Source organism: Acomys russatus, chromosome 19 (assembly GCF_903995435.1).
Source record: "Acomys russatus chromosome 19, mAcoRus1.1, whole genome shotgun sequence".
Lineage (NCBI taxonomy): Eukaryota > Metazoa > Chordata > Mammalia > Rodentia > Muridae > Acomys > Acomys russatus.
This window is the reverse complement of record NC_067155.1, coordinates 6,108,287-6,130,786: the sequence shown is the minus strand read 5'-3', so window position 1 is coordinate 6,130,786 and position 22,500 is coordinate 6,108,287. Positions and strand designations below refer to the sequence as shown.

The 22,500-nt window shown below is 43.1% G+C and overlaps 2 protein-coding genes across 4 annotated transcripts in view; one reads left to right on the top strand and one right to left on the bottom strand.

The window, feature by feature from the left end:
* Positions 1-22,500, bottom strand: part of Ndufa3 (NADH:ubiquinone oxidoreductase subunit A3) — a 331,527-nt gene that overhangs the window by 190,635 nt on the left and 118,392 nt on the right. The gene's annotated exons all lie outside the window — the stretch shown is intronic.
* Positions 6,454-22,500, top strand: part of LOC127203001 (leukocyte immunoglobulin-like receptor subfamily B member 3) — a 34,594-nt gene continuing 18,547 nt past the window's right edge. Inside the window, exons 1-8 of the mRNA XM_051161820.1 lie at positions 6,454-6,487; positions 6,849-7,133; positions 7,269-7,571; positions 7,854-8,138; positions 8,265-8,574; positions 8,792-9,087; positions 9,323-9,475; positions 9,704-9,754. Of these exons, the coding sequence (XP_051017777.1) occupies positions 6,454-6,487; positions 6,849-7,133; positions 7,269-7,571; positions 7,854-8,138; positions 8,265-8,574; positions 8,792-9,087; positions 9,323-9,475; positions 9,704-9,754 (1,717 nt within the window). The remainder of the gene's footprint in view (positions 6,488-6,848; positions 7,134-7,268; positions 7,572-7,853; positions 8,139-8,264; positions 8,575-8,791; positions 9,088-9,322; positions 9,476-9,703; positions 9,755-22,500) is intronic.

Sequence of the window (22,500 nt, the reverse complement as noted above, 5' to 3'; positions counted from 1 at the left end):
TCTCACCATTTACTTTGATTTTGGCTATTGGCCTGCTGTATATAGCCTTTATTATGTTGAGGAAAGTGCCTTGTATCCCCGATCTCTCTAAAACTTTAAACATGAATGGGTGTTGGATTTTATCAAATGCTTTCTCTGCAACTAAAGAGATGATCGTGTGGTTTTTTATTTTCAGTTTGTTTATATGGTGGATTACATTGATGGATTTCCTTATAGTAAACCATCCCTGCATGCCTGGAATGAAGCCTACTTGGTCATGATGAATGGTATCTTTGATGTGTTCCTGTATTCGTTTTGCAAGTATTTTATTTAGTATTTTTGCATCGATGTTCATAAGAGAAATTGGTCTGAAATTCTCTTTCTTTGTTGAGTCTTTGTGAGGTTTAGGTATCAATGTGACTATGGCCTCATAGAATGAATTTGGTAATGTTCCATCCATTTCTATCTTTTGGAGTAGCTTGAAGAGTATCGGTATTAGCTCGCCCTTGAAGGTCTGGTAGAATTCTGTACTGAAACCATCTGGCCCTGGGCTTTTTTTGGTTGGGAGACTATTAATGATTGCTTCTATTTCTGTAGGGGAAATGGGACTATTAAACTTGTTCATCTGTTCTTCACTCAATTTTGGTAAGTGAAATTGATCAAGAAAATCGTCCATTTCCCTTAGATTTTCAATTTTTTGGTATTTATGCCTTCAAAGTAGGATCTTATGATTCTTTGTATTTCTACAGTGTCTGTTGTTATGTCTCCCTTTTCATTTCTGATTTTGTTGGTTTCGATACTGTCTCTCTGCCTTTTAGTTAGTTTGGCTATCAGTTTGTCTATCTTGTTGATTTTCTCAAAGAACCAGCTCTTGGTTTTGTTGATTCTTTGGACTGTTTTCTTAGTTTCTAATTTGTTAATTTCAGCCCTGAGTTTGATTATTTCCAGATGTCTACTCCTTTTGGATGTTTCTGCTTCTTTTTTTTCTAGGGCTTCCAGTTGTATCAATAAGATGATTATGTGCATAGCCAGAACATGGAAACAGCCTAAGTGTCCCTCAGTAGAAGAATGGACTAAGAAACTGTGGTACATTTACACTATGGAATACTACTCAGCTATTAAAAACAAGGAATTCCCGAAATTTGTGGACAAATGGATTGATCTAGAAATTATCATAATGAATGAGTTCACCCAGAAGCAAAAAGAGACAAATGGTATATACTCACTTATATCAAAACACTAGTCCAAGGGATACATCCCATGAAAAACTTTACTTAGCAAGAAAGTGGGTCAGAGGAGAGGACATCCTATTGAGACTTTATGCAAGAATAGCATGGAAGAAGAATGGGGAAATAGTAGGATCCACTGGAAACCTACAAGAAGAAATTTATGACAGGCAGATCTGGGTCCTGGGGTCTTCCTCAAACTAAGGCACCAGCCAAGGAGAATATAGGCAGTAAACCTCGAACCCCTACCAAGACCTAGCTGACGACAGGATATTCTCCACCGTTGAGTGGAGAATGAGATCTGACCCTCACACGAACTCTTGTGTCCCTTTTCTGACCACGTCCCCTGGATGGGGAGGCCTGGCGGCACTCAGAGGAAGGATAGCAAGTTAACAAGAAGAGACTCAATATTCTGGGAGCATATATAGGGGGAGGAGGTCTCCCTCAATCACAGACAGAGGGGAGGGGAGAAGGGGGGAAGTAGGAGGGAGGGAGGAATAGGAGGAAATAGGGGAAGGGCTAACATTCGAGATGTAATATGAATAAATTAATTTAAAAATTTTTGAAAGAAAAAGGATGTATTTGGTGAGAACATTATAATCACAACTCAGTTTGCTGAAAAGTATTTTAAATATAACAATCTCTCTTTTAGGCATAGCTAATGGTACCACAAAGACCCAGGAGACATGTCTGCAAATAGACATTTGCAGTCTGCAAATCCACATACCAAAGGAATCTTGTAACAAGAAATACCACATGGAGAGCTCCAACACCTCTGCCTCAGCTGCCTCCTCCAGTCTCCGTGGTGATGTGTGGACTCCTCGCGCACGTTGGGGACGGGGCACAGGTTCTTCATAAAACAGCACTGATGGGAATAGGTTTTTCTTTCCTGGAGGTTCAAGTGCCTGGAACATATTTGGTACCTAATAAATATTGGCTAAATGAGAAAAAAAAAAGAGATGCTTATGTGCGATGATTACAATTTCTTTTTAAAGGCACTTGGTGCTATGAATTTTCCTCTTAGCACTGCTTTCAATGTATCCCACAAATTTGGGTATGTTGTTTCTTCATTTTCGTTGAATTTCAGGAACTACTTGATTTCTTTTTTTATTTCTTGCCTGACCCAGGTGTCATTTAGCAGAGAGTTGTTTAGTTTCCACGTATGTGTAGGCTTTTTGTTAATTCTGTTGTTGTTGAATTGCAGCCTAAGACCATGGTGATCTGATATGATACAAGGTATTATTTCAATCCTCTTCTATCTGTTGAGGCTTGCTTTGTGACCTACGATGTGATCAATTTTGGAGAAGGTTCCATGGGGTGCAGAGAAGAAGGTATATTCTTTCTTGTTTGGGTGAAAGATTCTATAGATATCTGTTAGATCCATTTGATCCATGGCATTGGTTAATGATGTTATTTCTCAGCTTACTTTCTGTTTCAATGACTTATCCTTCAGTGAGAGTGGGGTGTTGAAGTCTCCCACTATTATTGTGTGGGGATCGATGTGTAGTTTAAGCTTTTCTAGGAGATCTTTAACAAATGTGGGTGGCCTTGTATTGGGGGCATAGATGTTCAGAATTGTGATGTCATCTTGCTTGACTTTACCTTTGATGAGTATGAAGTGACCTTCCTCATCCCTTTTGATTAATTTTGGTTGAAAGTCTATTTTGTTCGATACTAAAATGGCTACACCTGCTTGCTTCTTGTGACCATTTGCTTGGAATATTTTTTTCCAGTCTTTTACCCTGAGGTAATGCCTATCGTTATGGGTGAGATGTGTTTCTTGAATGCAGAAGAATGTTGGATCTTGTTTATGCACTCATTCAGTTAGTCTGTGTCTTTTTATTGGAAAATTGAGACCATTGATGTTGAGAGATATTAATGACCAGTGACTGTTAAGAGTCTTAATTTTGATGTTGTTTCCAGTCGAGCGTTTGTGTAGTTGTGTTTTTGCCATGGGATAGATATCTATTTCCTGGGTAGTTTTGGTTGTAGCTTGACCCTTTGGGATGGAGTTTTCCTTCTAGTACCTTCTGTAAAGCTGGATCTGTGGATAGGTACTGTTTGATTTGTTTTTGTCATGGAATATTTTGTTTTCTCCATCAATGGTTATTGATAGTTTTGCTGGGTACAGTAGTCTGGCTTGGCATTTGTGGTCTCTTAGGGTTTGCAGGGTCTCTGTCCAGGTCCTTCTGGCTTTTGTGGTCTCTGCTGAGAAGTCGGGTGTAATTCTGATAGGTTTGCCATTAAATGTTATTTGGCCTTTTTCCCTTGCAGCTTTTAATATCTTTTCTTTGTTCTGTATGTTTTGTGTTTTGATTATTATGTGATGGGCAGTTTTTCTTTTCTGGTCTATTCTATTTGGTGTTCTGTAGGCCTCTTGTATGTTTATAGGCATCTCCTTCTTTAGATTGAGGAAATTTTCTTCTATGATTTGGTTAAGAATAGTTTCTGGGCCTTGGAGTCTGATATCTTCTCTTTCTTCAATGCCTATTATCCTCAGATTCCTTCTTTTCATGGTGTCCTTGATCTCTTGGATGTTTTGTGTCAGGAGTTTTCCAGATTTAGCATTTTCTTTAATGGTTGCTTCAAGATCTGTGATTGTATCTTCTACACCTGAGATTAGTTCCTCTATCTCCTGGATTCTGTAAGAAGCACTCGCCTCTGTGTTGCTCGCCTTCTTCTCTGAGGTCTCACGTTCTCATTTTTCTTCTGTCTGTGTGTTTATCAGATCTTGAACTGATTTTTTTATTTCTTTTACCTGATTGTTTGTATGTTCCTGAGTTCCTTCCATTGCCTCTTTATAGGTCTTCAGAGCTTGAACCGTTTTGTTGACTTCATCTAGTTGTTTGTATTTTCCTGGAATTTTTCCAGTTCCACTCTATGTGCTTCTTTTAAGTCTCTCACCTGTTTGGCTGCGTCTTCCTGCATTTGATTACAAATTTTATTTGTTTTCTCCGTTATCATCCTCATTACTAAGGATTTGAGGTCATTTTCTTGTATTTCCATTGTGTTTGAGTTCTCTGGGTTGTTTTCTTTGGGATAGCTGGAAACTGGAGACGCCATATTGTTTTGGGGTTTTTTGCATATGCTTTTATGCTGTCCTTTAGACATCTTGCCATCTCTGTTTTTATTGGGTAGCTTCCAGAGTTGGGTGGAGGGAGTCTGGTGATAGATTCACTTGTTTTCTCACTATTTTCCTAGGCTGGAAGCTCTGATGCTTCACTGGTGCGGATGACAGGAGGCTAGCCCTGTCATTTTGGACTCTCACAGCCAGTGATCTTCAGCTCCCCTGTACTGTGGGTCCTGCAATCGTTCTGGGTCTCTGAATGAACGTTGGGTCAGGCCAAAGTGTCCACAACAGAAGGACCATGGAAAATGATGAGAGCAAGTGTCAGGGACAGAGATGATTCAGAGTATAGTTTCCTGACACCAACTTTAAAACCTGAGTCTGACCTACAGGATTCACATTATACAAGGAAAACTTGTTACTCAGGTTGACCCCTGACCTCCTCACATGTGCTTAGATCCAAATGCACATATTTATGTATACACACACACTCACTAAAAAATATATGGTCAACAAATGTGATTTAAAAGTTCTAAGGGAAAGTACACACATTTAAAAAGATACAAAAAAGAAAATACACCAGACATCCAGAAGTAGTGGTCCACAATGGTACCCCATCACTTTAAACTATAAGGAAAAGATTGTTTTGTTTTGTTTTTCAAGGCAGGGTGTCTCTGTGTAGTCTTGGCTGGCTTGGACTCCCTTTGTAGACCAGGATGGCATACAAATCACAAATATTGGCCTGCCTCTGCCTCCCAGGTTCTGGGGTTGAAGTCGTGTGCCACCACATCCACCAGGCATGCGGGGGAAAAAATGTTTTTTAATTTTCTAAGCAGATATACACAGCAACATGCTCCTCAGAAACATTTATAAATATTGGGAAGGAGGAAATATTTCACCAAAAAAAATGTGAAAATAAACTGTAGAGGAAATTTAATTGAGAACATGGCTGCTCTGGCAAGAGAACACATCCAAAGACCTTCTGGTCTGTGTGATCAACCTGGAATCCTAGCACTTGGGAGGCAGAGGCAAGTGGATCACTGTGAGTTGAAGGCCAGCCTGGTCTATAGAGTGAGTTGTTAAACTGTATCTGTAATTTGTTGCAGTTAATTTTGTATCCCTAGGGCCTAGGAAGCCAATAACTAACACAAAGAGACTGAAATGTAATTCAAAGCTGCAAGCACTCGGGCTGGCCAGAATCTAAACTGCTACTAATCTATTAGTAAACTAAAACTAAATTAATCTAATCCTATGTCCTCATAACCTACTATATATCCCAAGCACTGGCAACCTCATAGTCACTGAAAACATTCTCTCCAACTCCCTCCTGTTAACAGATCACCTCAACTGTCAACTTCCTGCTCCTTCTGCTCTCCAGGAAGCCCCACCTTTGACTTCCTGTCTTTCTGCCCGGCTGATTGGCTACAAAGCACTTTATTGACAACTGCTGCATCCACACAAGGCATTCCTCCACACAAGACAGGCAGGGCTGCACAGAGAAATCCTGCCTCAAAAAGAAAAAAAGGCAAAAAAAAAATGCATAACATTTTGCCAAGCATGAGGACAAACACCCTTAATCCCAGCACTCTGGAGGCAGAAGCAGACAGATCTCCATGCGTTCAAGACCAGCCTGATTGTGCAGACAGAGAGAAAGTGGGGAGGAAGGGAGAAGGAATGCATTATTAAGCAGTAAGTCTCAGAGGCTGAAAACATTCTAGGCCTAGGTTAGATTGCATGGAGTCTAGAAGCTTCCAGGACTAAACCTATGTTAGCAGACAGAGGCAGTGTGCCGTCAGAGCCAACAATTGAGCTAGGTGAATAAAAGTTTATTTTACAATCAACAAAGCAAAACTACACTTCAATCTGTATTGATATTTGAAAGATCCATACATGTCTGCTACCATAGGGATCTGAGTGAAATGAGAATAGGTAAGGCAGACACTGATGGTGATGTAGAACCCTCATCTCTGTAAGAACTGATTGCAGAGGATCCACTGCCTAACTTAAACACAGCATTGGGGAAGTGAGGTCTGCAGTTCCCCTTCCTGTGGGTTGCTGATGTACAACCATGTCAGGAGGAGTGCTATGCTTCCAAAGACCACACCCTCTGTTTCCTGTCCCTTCTGACAGGCTCTGTAGCTCTGTCCTCAAGCACAGTTGTGGCCCCACAGAGGAGATGCCATGACCTTCATCCTCACATCCCTGCTCTGGCTGGGTGAGATGGGAAGAGGGGGAAGATATTGTGGTCTAGGAATGACCCAAGCCCAGAGCTGAGCCCTCACCCATCAGGCAACACCCAGAACTTAGGTGGCTCTACAGAGGGGGAGGGGCAAGTCTCTCAAAGGGAATTCTCTTCCAGGACTGACTCTGGACCCCAGGAACCCAGTGCTGGCAGGTGAGTGTCTACAACTGTCCTGACCTGCTCTTCTCTTCATATCCAGGAGCCATGCATGGGCAGTGAGTGTGGAAAAGACCACATGTGTGCTGCTGCTGCTGCAGGGAGCTGGAGGGTCACGGGGTTGAGAACTGAAATCTGAGGGTGGATGCCCTGGGAACTAACTGCTCTTTTTTTGCAGAGATACTCCAGAAGCCTATCCTCAGAGCACTACCAGACTCTGTGGTCTTCATGCACACTGGAGTGACCCTCTTGTGTGAAGGGACATCAGGAGCCACAAAGTATTATCTCTATCAAAAGGAAGACCCATATTCAAGGTATACTGAAATGTTCCCTGAGCCTGGGAACAAGGCTGAATTCACCATCTCAAGAATTGACCGGCACCATGCTGGACCATATCAATGTTACTATCAGACCTATTATGGATCATCAGCGTACAGTAACACCCTGGAGCTGGTAGTGACAGGTGAGAGGAAAAACAATGGCCCATCCTCAGGCTTCACTGTTAAGAATTCAGTCTGCTTTCAGTGGTGCGGCACCACCTCACAGCCCCGGAGGAAAATAAGGCCTCACACATAACTCATTCCTCCTTCTCTCCTAGGAGCATACAATAAACCCAGCCTGTCAGCCCAGCCCGGCCCTGTGGTGACCTCAGGAAAAACAGTCACCCTCCAGTGTGTTTCAGAGTATTATAACAAGTTCATTTTCACTAAGGAAGGACCACAGAAGCAGTCCTGGAAGAAGAATTCACAGTATAACCATTCTATAGATAAGTACCAGGCCTCATTCTCTGTGGGTCCAGTGACCTCCAGCCAGAGGTGGACATTCACGTGCTACAGCCATAGCATGAACAATCCATGGGTGTGGTCATTTCCTAGTGACCCCCTGGAGCTCCTGTTCTCAGGTGAGGAACCTCAGAATGATGTTGAAATGACACAGCTGCTCAGGGAGCCTGATGTGTGGTGTGTGAGGAGCCAGGGCCATTTATCCCACTGACACAGAGTGTGGAAGACAGTGAGACCTGAAAAACATTGCAATGCAGAAAGTGATAGCAAAACCAGGATGTCCAGGACAGAGTTACATCTGTATGAGAAGTTCTGCTTCTCTGGTCGAGCTTACATGCCGTGTTCCACAGTGGCTTCTCTGTGCTGCATTCAAACAGACCCACCTCCTTCTCTCCTTGCAGGGAACCTCCAGAAACCCATCATCAAAGCTGAGCCAGGCTCTGTGATCACTTCCGGAAGTTCCACAACCATCTGGTGTCAGGGAACTCCAGATGCAGAAATATACGTTCTGCATAAAGACGGAAGCCAGAAACCCTGGGGAACACAGACCCCAGAGGAGCCTGGGAACAAGGCCAAGTTCTCCATGCATGATGTGACCGAGGAACATGCAGGGCAATATCGCTGTTACTGTTACAGCTCGGCTGGGTGGTCAGAGCGCAGTGACACCCTGGAACTGGTGGTGACAGGTGAGTGCACAGTCAGAGACTCTGGCCCAGGCTCTGCTATCAGGAGTATTCCCCTCCCACAGACTAGCACTGGGGAACACTGTGGCTGTGTGAGCCCATGTAACAGTCTGCCTCCTTCTCTCCTAGGAACCTACTACACTAAACCCAGCTTGTCAGCCCTACCCAGCCCTGTCGTGACCTCAGGAGGAAACATGACCCTCCAGTGTGTCTCACAGAATCGATATGATAAATTCATTCTCACCAAGGATAATCTGAAGTTTACCAAGTCCCTCGACCCACAGTATAAACGCTCTGCTACACCGTACCAAGCCCTGTTCCCTATGGAGCACATGACCCTAAACCACATAGGGACATTCAGATGTTATGGGTACTACAAGGATACCCCACAGTTGTGGTCAGTACCCAGTGAGCCCCTGGAAATACACATCTCAGGTGAGTCAGCCTGTCACTCACTAATCATTTTATGAGACCCTAAGGCCTTTGAGACAGGCTTGCTCCTCAGGGGAGGCACAGATAGAGAAAGACTAAATGGAGAGGCTGGTTACTGAACCAGCGCCCCACACCTGGGGAGAAGCAGTGACATGTGCAGGGCAGGTACAGCTGTTTGGTAAGAACCAACTCCTCAGTCCTTAGCCTATCACCTTCCCTCTAAGGCTGTCCAAGAAGCCATCTCTGTTGGCTCACCAAGGCCATATCCTGGGCCCTGGAATGAGCCTCACCCTGCAGTGTTCCTCTGACATCAACTATGACAGATTTGCTCTGTACAAGGAGGGGAAAGCTGACTTCACACAGCGCTCTAGCCAGCAGACCCAGGCTGGCCTGTCCTTGGCTAACTTCACACTGGGCTATGTGAGATATGACATGGGAGGACAATACAGGTGCTATGGTGCACACAGCCTCTCCTCTGAGTGGTCAGCCTCCAGTGATCCCCTGGACATCCTGATCTCAGGTGAGAAATAGATTCAATGGGCACCTAGCCTGTGCTTGGGCTCTCATGGAACAGCCTAGAAGCTGATGGCTGGGATGAGGAACAGGGATCATAAATGGGAACAGACACAGAGTCCGGGGAACAGGCGAGGAGCTCAGGAAGAAAAGACACATAGTCCCGGGTGTTGAGGGTGGACCCAATGAGGTTTCAGCTCAGAACAACAAAGGCAGATTCTCATCATCCTTCTTCTCTTTAGAATACCTCAGTGTCATTCCTTCCCTCTCAGTGAAGCCTAACTCTACAGTCCACTCAGGAGAGAACGTGACCCTGCTGTGTCAGTCAACATCCAGAGTAGACACTTTCATTCTGTCCAAGGAGGGATCGGCCCACCAACCCCTGCGGGGACTGGGTGGGATTGAGGGGACAGTAGAAAGGTTGGTCAGAATACAGTCTCTCTGGCACAGAAGTGGATGCCAGCCGTGGTCCCTCGAGTGATATCCACTCCATTTTGTATTGCAATCCAGGTGTGGGGTAAGACAAATGAAGAAAGGTGACAGGGCACATATAAGAAAATTATCAGAGTGAGGATCTCTGGGTTGGCATCTAACTCTCAATCTCTTCTTGTTCTATTTTCTAGGACCATTTGGAGACTCTAGCATGCCACCTTCAGGGTCCATACCATCAGCTGGTAAGTGTCAGTCTTGTAAGCATGCCCACATGATACTCATCTTATTCCGTTCTCAGTATCAGCTTGACAATCAGTCCATCCTACAGCATGCCCAATCTCACGAAGGATGAGGAAAGTGATTCAAAGTCATATCACTGGAAACAGACAAATAAAGTTCTGTCCAGGGAAGGCAGGACCACCTGGGTGGAACTTAGTTATCATGGGGGACTTCTGACCATCCCTAATCTCTGTAACTTTTCTCTAAATCTACACCCTCAGAGAACCAGGATCGCACAGTGGAGAATCTCATTAGGATGGGAGTTGCTGTCATTATCCTCATAGTTCTGGGAGTTCTGATCATAGAGGCACGGGGCAACCAGAGACGGACACACCGTGCAGGGGGAAGATCATCTGAGGAGAAACAAGGATGTCTTTCAAGATCACTTGTCAGCAAATGAATTACTGTACTTCTAAATACTGTGGGATTTTGCTATCTGAACGAGCCCTCTTCTGAATCTGTAAAGAAAGCAAATACACTGTCCCATCTTCCTGTACATTTTTTTTTCTTTCCTTCCCTCTCATGTATTATTTCCCATTTTGAAAAGGTGCTACACTCTCCAGGGCAGGAGCCTCTCTGTCTGTTGGACTAGAAACAAAGAAGCAGCCTCAATGGCCAAACTGATGAGTAAATTCAGAGACAAGAATGAAAAGTCAGCCTGCCTAGAATGCCCCCAAACGCTTTCCATGACCTTCCAATCCTTCAGTCATCAATATATGTTCTTCATAGCATTTCCTTTGAAATATAAATCCATGTTTCCACACTGGTGAAATAAGGGCTGTCTATAGAGATCGTGTAGGCATAACTTTGGAAGTGGTTGCTTTGACACAAAGTCCTGATGTGTGACATTTGCTGAACACTCTGTATAGCCCCATCAATGACATCATCCCAACAGAAATGTCACATAACAGGTGTGAGAGAGGGAGGTGATGCATGAAATTGATGTGTTTTTTATTTCTTTTCTACTCCTAGTTCTCATACATGCAAAAGAAATTCACATGCACAGTAATGATCCCAAAATCACTTTGCTAGGATGATGTACCATACAATCATTCCAAATTCCAAATAAACAATCATGTTATCTTCAAATAATGACGTTGGTGTTTCTCATTTTTGTTTCTTGTTTCTTTCTTTCTTTTTTATAGATATAGCTTCTCTACATTATCTTGGCTGTCCTGGATTCATTTTGTGGACCAGGATGGCATCACATTCATAGCAATCAACCTGCCTCTGCCTCCTGAGTGCCGGGATTACCTCTTTTTCGTTTTCATCAATACTTGAAATATTCTTTTATTTTTCTTCTGTTTTTATATTATCCAAGTCTTCAAATACAAAGCTAAAGTGTGTGAAGGGGTAAATATGTTGCCTTCTTCATGATTTAATGAAAAATATCTGCTTACTCAACAGTCTATATAATACTAACCTTGATGTTTTCATACAAAATATTATCCTGACACATGAGATTCTCTGTTCCTAATTTACTGTAAGTGTTCACAATGAATAGTTGTGGGACACTGACCCGTGGTAACTCTTCGTCAAAAACTCTTTCTCCATCATGCATGTTTTTAATTTTAACTTTTTTGAATCTCATAAATAACATGATTGTGAATGTGGACTGGGATTTACATAACTAGATAAAATCTATTTTTTTCCTGATGTGTTCTTTTCACTTTATAATAAATTATGAAGGCAAATACAGGAATATGATTTAATGAATTCACAATTAGTCAATGTTTTCCCCTCAGGAAACCATCACAGAATACATTCTGAAGTCTCATGAATATGGTGCCACAAGTTATTTGCTCTTCAGTATCATCTTTACATGAATGATAATGTTTTAAGATTATGAAGCTGTCTTCATGAGAGGTTTTCGTCTATTTCTTTTCAATTTACTTATTTATCATAAAGTATTTGTCTTATATCCTAATTGTTATCCCCTTTCTTGTGTCTTCCCATTCCCTGTTCCTACCCCTCCCTCCCTTTGCCACCCTATTCCCCTCCCATAGACCTCTAACAGGGGGGGCCTTATCCCCCACAATTTGACCAACACCTATCAGGTCTCGTGAGCATAGCCTGCATCCCCATCCTCTCTGTGCCATTGGGCCTGCCTAACACAGCGAAGTGCTCAAATCTCAGGCAATAGAGTACATGTCAGACCCAGTCCCCCGCTCTCCAACAACCTTGGCGAATTAGCTGTCCACGCACTTAATCAGACCAGGGGTTTGAAGTTCCCTGTAATCATTGTCCTTGGTAAGTTCATCAGTTTGTGCAGGTGCCCCTGTGCCTAGAACACCTGGACAAAAGATACTCCACCATGCAACAAGGACATTGGCTCAACGATGTTTGTAGTCTCTCTATACAGATCCCTGGCTCTCCTGAACCTCACTTTATAGATCAAGCCGCCCTCAAACTCACAAATATCCACCATTCTCTACCTCCAAAGTGCTGATATTTAAAATGTGTGCCAGAAAACACAGCAGCTGAGCAAATACGTTAACTTAGGAGAGTCCAATTTTCCTAATCAGTGTACAACCCCACTTTGTTCTAATGGGAAAACTTACCTGATCTTATCGTACATTAAGCTGAGCCTGGTAGGCCCGTAGTTGTCTGAGGCATGTCCTGGTCCTGATTTGCGTCTAGAGTAAATTCGAGGGATTGATACTCTGATAGTCACAACTTTGCAGGTCAATGAGAGGGACACATGGGGCTGGAATGCCACATGATGCTACCCATCGCAGATGCTTTACTGTCCTTTCCACTCTGAACACAGGGCTTGACCACAGGAAGTCCTGCAAAATGGCGAGGGCAACACATGGCTGCTGGAAGCAGAAGCAGAATCTGTTGTCCCCACCTCAAGAAACAAAAAGCAGTCCTGACTTCAACCATGTTGAATACTTCCTAATACTTTGGAGACTTCTACATACAGCTGTGAGAATATGTATAAGCCACACAAAACTGAGACACAAGAGAAAGGACTGGAAGAATTCAGCAGAGATACCCCGTATCTGAGGAACTCTAGCCATTCCTCCTAAATCTACATCAAGAAACCACATGCTAGGATCAAAGAATGGAAGTGACAATGTCAGGAGTCCCAACCCATAATTCCTGCATTGTACCCTGACAGGTGTAAGCAGAATAGATTCTGACATGACTACAGTCTAACCAAATGGAAACTCTTTCACTGTTGGGCTCTCCCAAGTAACTTTAGTCCATATCAATGTGACAGAAACTAACCAATGCACTCTCCCAACACTTGTTTATAGTCTCAGAAATGTAATGCACATTTGAAACCTCCCATGTCACTGGACTGGATGATTCTCACACTACCCTGAAAGAGATCATTACCCTCGTTGTATCCCAAGGAATGCCAGCTTATTACCGCCTTGAGTTTGGAAGTTGGCAAATGGTGTTCTTGTACTGTACCTAGCAGCCAGAGGATTGGCTCCCCTGAGCATCCTATGCTGAGAGCATTGAGACAGAATCTGCAATGTCATGTCAGGAACTCTGGTCCAGAGATAAAAAGAGCAGAGGAGAAAAAGAAACAGTAAATAACTTTAGAAACAGAGGTGCAAGTACAAGGAACTGCCCCTTACAGAAATCAAGAAGTGAAAAAATAAGGAAACCACAACTCACAAAGCACAAGGCCAGGCCAGGAGGGAGGTCAACTTCCCTCAGTGAGTAAACATGTATAACTTTCTCTAAAGCTTCTCTGCCACTATCTGGGATAACCATGTTTGATACTCGAATCCACCTCAGCAGTAAAAGGATGTCCCCAGTTTCTCGAAGATTCCATTCTCAAACTTTTCCAAACTGAGCTGTTTCTTTCACTGTCCCCTTGACATCAGCACAATCTAGGATCAGGGAAGAGTGAAGATATCTCTGTATACTTTCAATCCATTCTCCTTCTGCATCACTGCAGGGCTTTGCTCCCTATTTTGTCCATTTCTTTAAATACATCAGATCCTATTCTAACATTCTACTCTCGTCTCTACCCTCCTCGATGCTGAATCCTTCCTCCGGACTCTCCTTCTTGCAGTGTTACAGAATCCCTTCCTGCTCACAGTCAGCAGTGCTAAACTCTCCCTCCGTGAAACTATTCTCCCCACAAGGTAAATTCAATTAAGAGCATATGCTGTCTCTTACACACAGAGAGAGAAAGAGAGAGACAGAGAGACATAGTGAGACAGAGAGAGACAGAGACAGAGAGACAGAGACAGAGAGATAGCAATATTACACTAAATTAGTAGTGCCTCTCAAACTTGTTTTCCAGAGACAATAAGGAAGAAAAGAAAGGAAGCCACACTGCAGCCTCTCTGTGTGGCATTACAAAGCAGTGTTGAAACTCATTATATGTAGGAGAAAAGCTCTTTAAAAGAGAGCTGTAACTTAGGACAACCCAAACTGAGGACAAGACTTGGAAACAACTCAATATAACAAATAACTGTGACATCTTAAAATATTTAGTCTTGCCACAAAAACAATGAAATGTTTGCCAAATATATTTGCTATTTGAGTCTCTCCTTTTAAACACGAAGCCAACACAGAAAGCTTGCAATAAAGCATCTGTATTCCAAAGACAAAAATCAATTAATTGTCCTGAGAATACAGAGGTCATCTGTAATGGCTCATCTTGGTCAATAATTTGAGGGATTCGGGGAAAATCTAAGAAAAGTGTAGTTTGGCACACCTGTGAATGGTATTCTTGGTCATATTTTTGTATAAAGATTAATTTATTTTATATTATGTATGCTAGTACTTTGTTTATATGCATGTCTGTAGGCTCTGTCTATGCATTGTGTCCATGTAAGTCAAAAATGGGACTCATATCTACTGAAACTGATGCTATGTGTGATTGTGAGACATCATGTGGGTGCTGGAGAGAAGCCAGTGCTCTGAACCACTTAGGCATCGATCCAACCCATGGTCAGGCTTTTGAAATATGAGGATATACAATAAGGTGGGTAGCTGGATAAAAACGTACTTAAGAGAAAAACTGAGATACTGAGTGGAGTTGGAGAATATACTAGGACATGACCAATAACCTCATGACAGGCAATTGCACAAACACATCATTTAGCCTGAGCTGGACACTGACATACTCTGGGTGGAATCCATGATAATCTACTGTTGTTGGACTATGTAGCTCACAGTCATCTACTCCCTAATAAAGGAAATTCAATCATCTGTGCAAGAGCAACTGAGCACCACCTTAGGACTAAAACTGACTCTATGAACCTTTTCATGAGCAGTGACTATGGAGGTCTAATTCACTGCTTCTATCATAGAAGTACTGTCTGGTCAGAGAGCATCACACCTGTAGATAAGGATGACAGAGGAAAGTGCACTCAGTAGTCCCATCACTAACTCTGCCTTCAAGAAGGAAAGTTCTATGACTTCAGGAATCCACATCACAGTCTATCTCTGGCAGATGCGGCCTCCTTCAGGAACTCAAGAGTACACTGATCTTGTCCGCCTGGCCCAGCCAGTTAGCATCCTTGGTGGGACATGACCGCCCCCCCCCCACTGTGGGGAGATTCATTCTGACAAAAGGAAAGGAACCCATCTGGCACCCTTAAATTCAAACCAAGTCCAGAGACACATGGAATGTCCATCCTGCATACTAATGCTGACTCACATGTGCTCATGCAGATGCCCCATTCATTGAAAGGGGAAAACCTCACCTGTAAGAGATGCCAGATGGCCAGTGGCAGCTCCTAGTATCAGAGGAGAAAGTCCCAATCTATAACCAATTATTTCAAGACCTGATGGTGTTTCTGGGAGCCCTGCTTTGAGAGTGGCACACATGGAATGCAGAGTGTAAACAGGAGGAAGATCTGCATCAGAGGGTGAAAGAGAGTGGATGGAGGGAAAGAATGAACTGACTACCTCTGCCTCAACATCCCAGCAGAGGTATCCAGGAATTCACCACTACTGACCCAAAAGGGACCTTTTCTAGGCACTTAAAGTGCTGGCACTCGATGGGCATGGTAGCACAGGCCTTTAATCCCAGCACTCCAGCAGAGGCAGGCTTATCTCTGAGTGTGTGAGGGAAGCCTAGTCTAGAAAGCGAATCCAGGAGAGCCAATGACACAGAGAAATGCTGTCATGAAAAAAAGTGGTTCCCAAGTGTCATGCTTATGAAACTATAACAAATTAACTCTGTCCAAAGATAGAAAAACACATCCTTTTGTTCCCTAGCTAAACTCTATAGACTGGGATCATGAGAATGACTTTTTCCTGAGACTTGTGAGTAGCTTAGTGGGAGAGTAAAAACCTGTCACACACAGAATGCTCTTCCCTCAAATAGCTCCTGAACAACCTGTCACAGGTGAGGAGTCCATTCAGTCTACTCAGAAGCCAAGAGTTGACACTGGTGCCACTAGGCAGTTCCAGAGGATGGAGTTAGAAGCCGAGATGGAGGAAAACTGAACAGCAGTGTGAAGAGAGTGGTCAAGTGAGAGAAAACACATAAACACAAGTTTCCAGAGGCATGCCATGGTGAGGTTTCATCAGAGAACAATGTAGGAAGCTCATTACCCACTTTTCTTCTCTCTCAAACAACTTTAAATAAAGTTTTCTCTGTCAGGTCAGCCAGACCCAGTGGAATTCTTATTAGGGAATAGAGCACTACATAAAAGTCAGCCACAGAGCTAGATAGAAGTTTCTTCCTGTCCAGGGAGAGACATAATATTCTGAACTAAATATTAACAGGTACAAACATTTGCATGTACGTGGAATGATACACATGATCAATGTGGGTTTATTTAATAAATCAAGATTATTTTAAGAAAATAAATAATGACCTCTCTATACATACTCTTCATCTCTTTCTTATCTTTCTCCCTCATTGTGTGTGTGTGTGTGAGTGTGTGTGTGTGTGTATTTCATTCACAGAAATAACAGAGAGTGGGTCCCCTCAAATAGATGAATATACAAAATTTGATCTAACATCTATAATGAAGATTTGCCCCACTTGGAAAAAAACAGAATCCACTCACTGCCAAAACCAACGAAAACCTACATGCCATATCAATGCCAAAGATATCACACCAACTCAGACCCACATTCAAGACATAGCCCATGGCTGAATTTAAGGACATAAACTCACCTATTTCCCACCATGGTTATGTTCCTGAGAAGTAACAGGAGCTGTCCACAGCTTAGAAAACTCTGATGGACACAAAGGACTACAGTTTTAACATAGCAGAGACCATCTCACTGTGTGCTCAGTGACTACAGTGCATATGTGGTTGCACTGATGGGAGTCCATGGGGCAGTGTTGGAGAACAAATATGAGGCCACCAACGAATATGATGCCTTTTCCAGCTTTCTACATCTCACCATTCTGAATCAGAGAGGATTGATGAGCTGTCGTCTATGCATATCAGTAATTTGAGAAAGTTCATCCAAAGGAGCTCATTGAACCAGAAGAGGGCAACACCTCATCCTGCTTAGACTCACACCTACAAGCAGGATGGTGTGGATGAGCACACAGCACATATTGCAAATCTTACTGGTTCACGCAGCATGACCCATCACTTATTACCAGATCTGGAAAGCAGCTGACCACAAAATTAATAGGAAAAAGACACATTAGCCACGTCACATGCTGGACAATACAAGTCACAGAGTTACATAATATGCAGGGGCTGGGGAAGAAATAGCCCCTTAAGATTGGGACCTGTTGGGGTCAAGAACTAAGAACACCACCAGAGTTCACTACTATAGGCTCCTGGGGCCTCACAGAGACTGGACCACCACAAAAGATCATTCATGAATTGCATCTAGGTCCCCTACATATATAATAGTGGGTGGGCTGCTTGGTCTTCAAATGGGTGCTCTAGAATTTGGAGTGGTGCCATCTCAGACATGGATGCAGTTGCCTGCTTTACTAACACTTTTCTCTAGCTGGGGAAGCTTGTCTGGCCTCAGTAGGAGAAAATATACTTAATCCTCACATAACACAACATTTCGAAGTGTGTTGGTATAGGGGGTCCACTTTTCTGGGAAGACTGGGAGGAGTAATGAGGGAAGAGCCTGGGAGAGTAGAGCTGGGAGCTGAATGGGGAGAGGGCAGAGAGCAGAATGTAAAGTTAATTAATTAATTATTGATAAAATAGATACAGTGTAATGCTCGGGATACACTTGCAGTGTGGTAGCTTAATTTAATATATACTGTTCATCAATTCCTTGAAGATGTAAAATGTAGCTAATAATGGCCCTCTGATATTCCTGGGGTTGGATCTTTTTTCCTTTTATGAGACAGTCCCTTAAAAAAAGCTAGGCAGACTTGAAACTCACCGCATAGTGACTTTAAGCTTCTAAGCCTCCTAAATCCATCTCCTGAGGATAAAATCTCAGAAATGAGCCAACACATCACATTTATGCAAAACTGAGGATCAAATCCAAGCCTCTGTGTATAGCAGACAAGAACTCTACCAACTTATCATTTTTCTGATTTAACAAATGACATATATAGGATGGCATGCAAGAGGTAATCATGGATGTTTTGGGTGCACAGGAACAAAATGAGAAAGTACTTAGTGGCATTTTTTCAATTTTCCATGTGATACATAGAACATGTGTTGCCCTGGCCCCATCTTTTTAAGTAATGTTGAATTGGAGATTTTTTTTCTCGTGGAAAATATTCCTAACATGCGTTTGCTACAGAAGAGAAGGATGAAAACGTGTATGACCCAGAGGTGATGGAAGACTTTAAGAAATTTTTCTCAACACCATGGTGAAGCTGCACTCACATGTGTACTCACAGAGTTATGCCAGCATTCACAATGCTCAAAATAATTCAATAAAGACCAAACAGAATGAGCACATAACAGTTGTTTATGCAACCAACAGATTGCCTAAAATCATTATTAAATAATTGCTCAAGTACTAATTTCTCAAAGTGAGGCAACAAAAAGAGTTTTGGTATCCTAGCTAAGGAGTCATACCAGAAAAGAACTTGAATTTCCCTGAGAATTTGGAGGAACGTCACTGTTAAATAAGCTTACATCCTCAGGACAACAAAACAAACTCATGAGTAATTATAACATTATGAATATTTATTCGCGGCTGAAGAAATGGATCAGTGCTTAAGAACACTGATTGATCTTGCATAGGACCTAAGATTAAATTTCACCACAAATTGTGGTTCATGTTTGAGGGACTCCAATGCTCTTTTCCCAACCCCACATGCACTAGGTACGTATATGGTGCACATATATACAGACAGGCAAAATACTCATACATATGAAACAAGTACATTTAGGACTAAATAATTTTAGCAATTTATTTATTCACTTTACAACCTGATGCAGCCCTCCCTCCTTTTCTGCTCCCATTCCCTCCATCACACACTCCCAACCCTTTCTCTTCAGAGAAAGGGAGGCCCACCATACGTACCAAGCCACCATGGTATGTCAAGTCACAGCAGGTCTAGGTGCATCCTCTCCCACTGTGGCCAACAAAGATGGCCCAGCTTTCAAAAAGGGATCCAAAGGCAGGCAACAGAGTCAGAGACAGCCCCATTCCAACTTTTAAGGACCCACATGAAGAAGAAGCTGCACATCTGTTACGTATGTGTTGGGGGCTTAGGTACCATACATGCAGGCTCTTTGGTTGCTTGATTCAGTCACTATGACACCCCAACTGCCCTCATTAATTCGTTGTAGTCTCCATGTGCTGTCCTTGATAACCTCAGCTCCCATAATCATTCCCACAATTCTTGCATAGGACTATCTGAAGTCTATACAATGTTTGGCTGTCAGTATCAGCATGTGTTTCCATTAGCTGCCTAATGAACCCTCATGGAAGAATTATGCTAGGCTCCTGTCCATAAGCATACCAGTGTAAAGTCATCAGGGTTACTGATAGAGGAAAGGGCACTCAGTGGTCCCATCACCAACCATGCCCTCGAGAGACAACGTTCCCTGATCCCAGGAGCCCTTGTTGTGAAAATGTGGTTTAGTTGGACTGCCATCTGATAATTGGGTGGAAAGATGTACACTACTCCAAGCACTGGGTAAGTATCCCAGCCATGAGGTGGGACAGTGTCCCAGCAGTATCCTGAAGATATTCTCACAGCTCTGAAAGGAGGCTTCAACAGAGATGATGCAGCTCTGAGGGGAAAGTTCCAGAAACACCTGAGCAGTTGAGGAGCCTAGGAGCCTGAGATCCACTCCTTCTTCATTTCTTTCTCTTCTTCTTCTGACCAGAGAGTTGCAGCATGCAGAAAATCTGTTAAAAGAGATTTATTGGAGGGATGAATCCACGAATCGCTGCCTCTGCTCCCTGGAGAAGACAACACAGAACTGGGCAAGCACAGCCTTTATGTAGTGTTTCTTAGGAGGCAGACCTTTCTGGGAAGGGATTTCCAGATTGTGGATTGGTGGAGTTGCAAAGGTGAGCTTGGAGAAGCCCAGGGATTGGGGGTTGGGTTTTTTTGCACAGATATTTTTATTGCAAATTAGCATGATCTGACTCGTAATGAGGGGCAGGAGATGTCAGTTACAGATGTCTGGGAGGTGGGGTCTAGCCTGTGGGGCTTTCTCAGGCAGAGCTCTGGCCACTTTTCTTCCATGAGAGGTTTAAAAAACTGTTTACAAGGTGTACAAAATTTATAAAGAGTCCACTGAGTTTGTCATCATAATAGACAGTTCCCATGGCAATGACAGTAGGCATTCTGAGGCAGGAAAGGGGTCCAGGTTTTCAGACCACTCTGCTGAGATAGGAACAGTCACCATGGACAGCTCCCACTGGGGCACTAACAGAAGCCAACATTTTGTCTCCTGTTTCCACACCCCAAAGCAGGAAAAATGGCCTGACTGCTTCAAAGAAAGGAGGAGGACTGGCAGGGAGCCACTAGAAATTTTAGTGGCCAAGTGCTCATAGATCTTGGGGATGGTGGTGTAGTGGGCTTTAGGGTATTGGTGGAAGGGCAGGGGGCTGCCTGCAGCTTGAGGAAGGTAGCATGTCACAAGACTGGACACAACAGGGGATAGCAGAAGCTTTGGGGAACCATCAGGCCACTGCAGCACGGACATGGGCCGTTGCAGTTTGGGGATATATACCATAGCTTTGGGGCAGACTACTATTGTTGTCCAAAGCTGAGGCTTGAGGCAAAGCACCATGACTTTCACCTCAGGGTGTCAAGATCAGGGTCACACATAAGACCTTCTACTGAGGCAATGGGCTGCTGCAGCTCTGGCGTCTCTCCCCTGAAGCAACAGCAGTTTTAATCTTGCTATGGCCTGAGCAGCATGTGAACCCTTACAGTACCCATCACAGTACAGCCCTGGCTGATGCTGCCTCCTTCAAGAACTCAACAGTACACTGATATTGTCTATCTTGTACAGACACTTAGTAACCTCAGAGGGACCACAACTCTCCAGTGTGGGTCACAGTACGGTCATGGAAGATTCATTCTGACAAAGGAATGAGAACAAATCACGGGTCTTTTTGCACCCTTAAACTCAAACCAAGTCCAAAGACACAAGGAATGTTCATCCTTGGCCCATTAATACTGACCTACATGTGAATGTGCAGATGTTCCATTTATTGAAGGAAAAAAAATCCTGAGGTAGGGTCGATGCTTTGAGTACTACTGCAGATTCTAGTCTTAGTAGAGGAATTCCAAACCCTGTTGCTAGGAGCCCGTTCAGTGGAGTAGGATAGATAGGATGTGAATGAATAGAGCTGAGTTTTCACAAGGCAGAGTAAAAGGAGGAGGGAAACCTGCATAATAGGGTTGGAGAGGGTAGGTTTAGGGAAAGAATGAACTGCCTAGCTCTGCCTCATTATGCCAGCAGAGACAACCAAGAATTTATCACCAGTGATGCAGAAAGTATCAACCTAGGAGCTTGAGATACTGGTGTCCAAGTATCTTTCTGATATCAATTAAGACCATTTAACTTTGTCCAAAGATGTAGAAACACAGCACCCTGTGTTCCCTGGGTAAACTCTCTAGACTGGGATCCCTAACGTTGACTTCTTCTTGGGATCTCTGAGCAGTACCAGGGGAGAGTGAAAACCTTTGGGAGACACAGTACTCTTCTCCCAAAGAGATGACAAACAAACTGTTACAGGTGAGGAGTCCACCCAGTCTACTCAGAAGCGTGGAGTTGACACTGGTGCCACTAACCCATTCCAGAAGGTGATAGCTATAGAAAGAGACTGCTCAGATCAAGAGGCAGTGTGATGGGAGTGGACAAGTGAGAGGAAACACAGACACACAAGGTCTCAGAAGCAGACCATGGTGAAATTTCAGCTGAAAACAAGGTGGGAAGCTCATAAACCACTCTCCTCTCTCAAACAGCTTTCTTTTTTCTTTAATAAGCACAGATAATAAGTTATTAACAAAATATATACCAAGAAAATTTAGGAACACATTGAGATTATACATTAGAATCAAGTTGGCTTTATCTCATGGAGGCAACCTTGGTTCAACATATAAAATGAGTAAGTGCTATACACCATGTAAAGGACCTAAGGACAGAAACCACATAACCACCAAGATTGATGCAAAAAAGAGTTTTGTTAAAGTTCTACCTGCCTTCATGATAACAATTGTCAAGACTTTAGGAGTGGTTGTAGCATATCTTAAAATAAGACTATATACAGAACTATATACAACAACCTATAGCCATTGTTATATTAAGTGGAAACAATCTGGGTGCCTTTCATCTAAAATTAGGAGTGTGACAAGCATTTC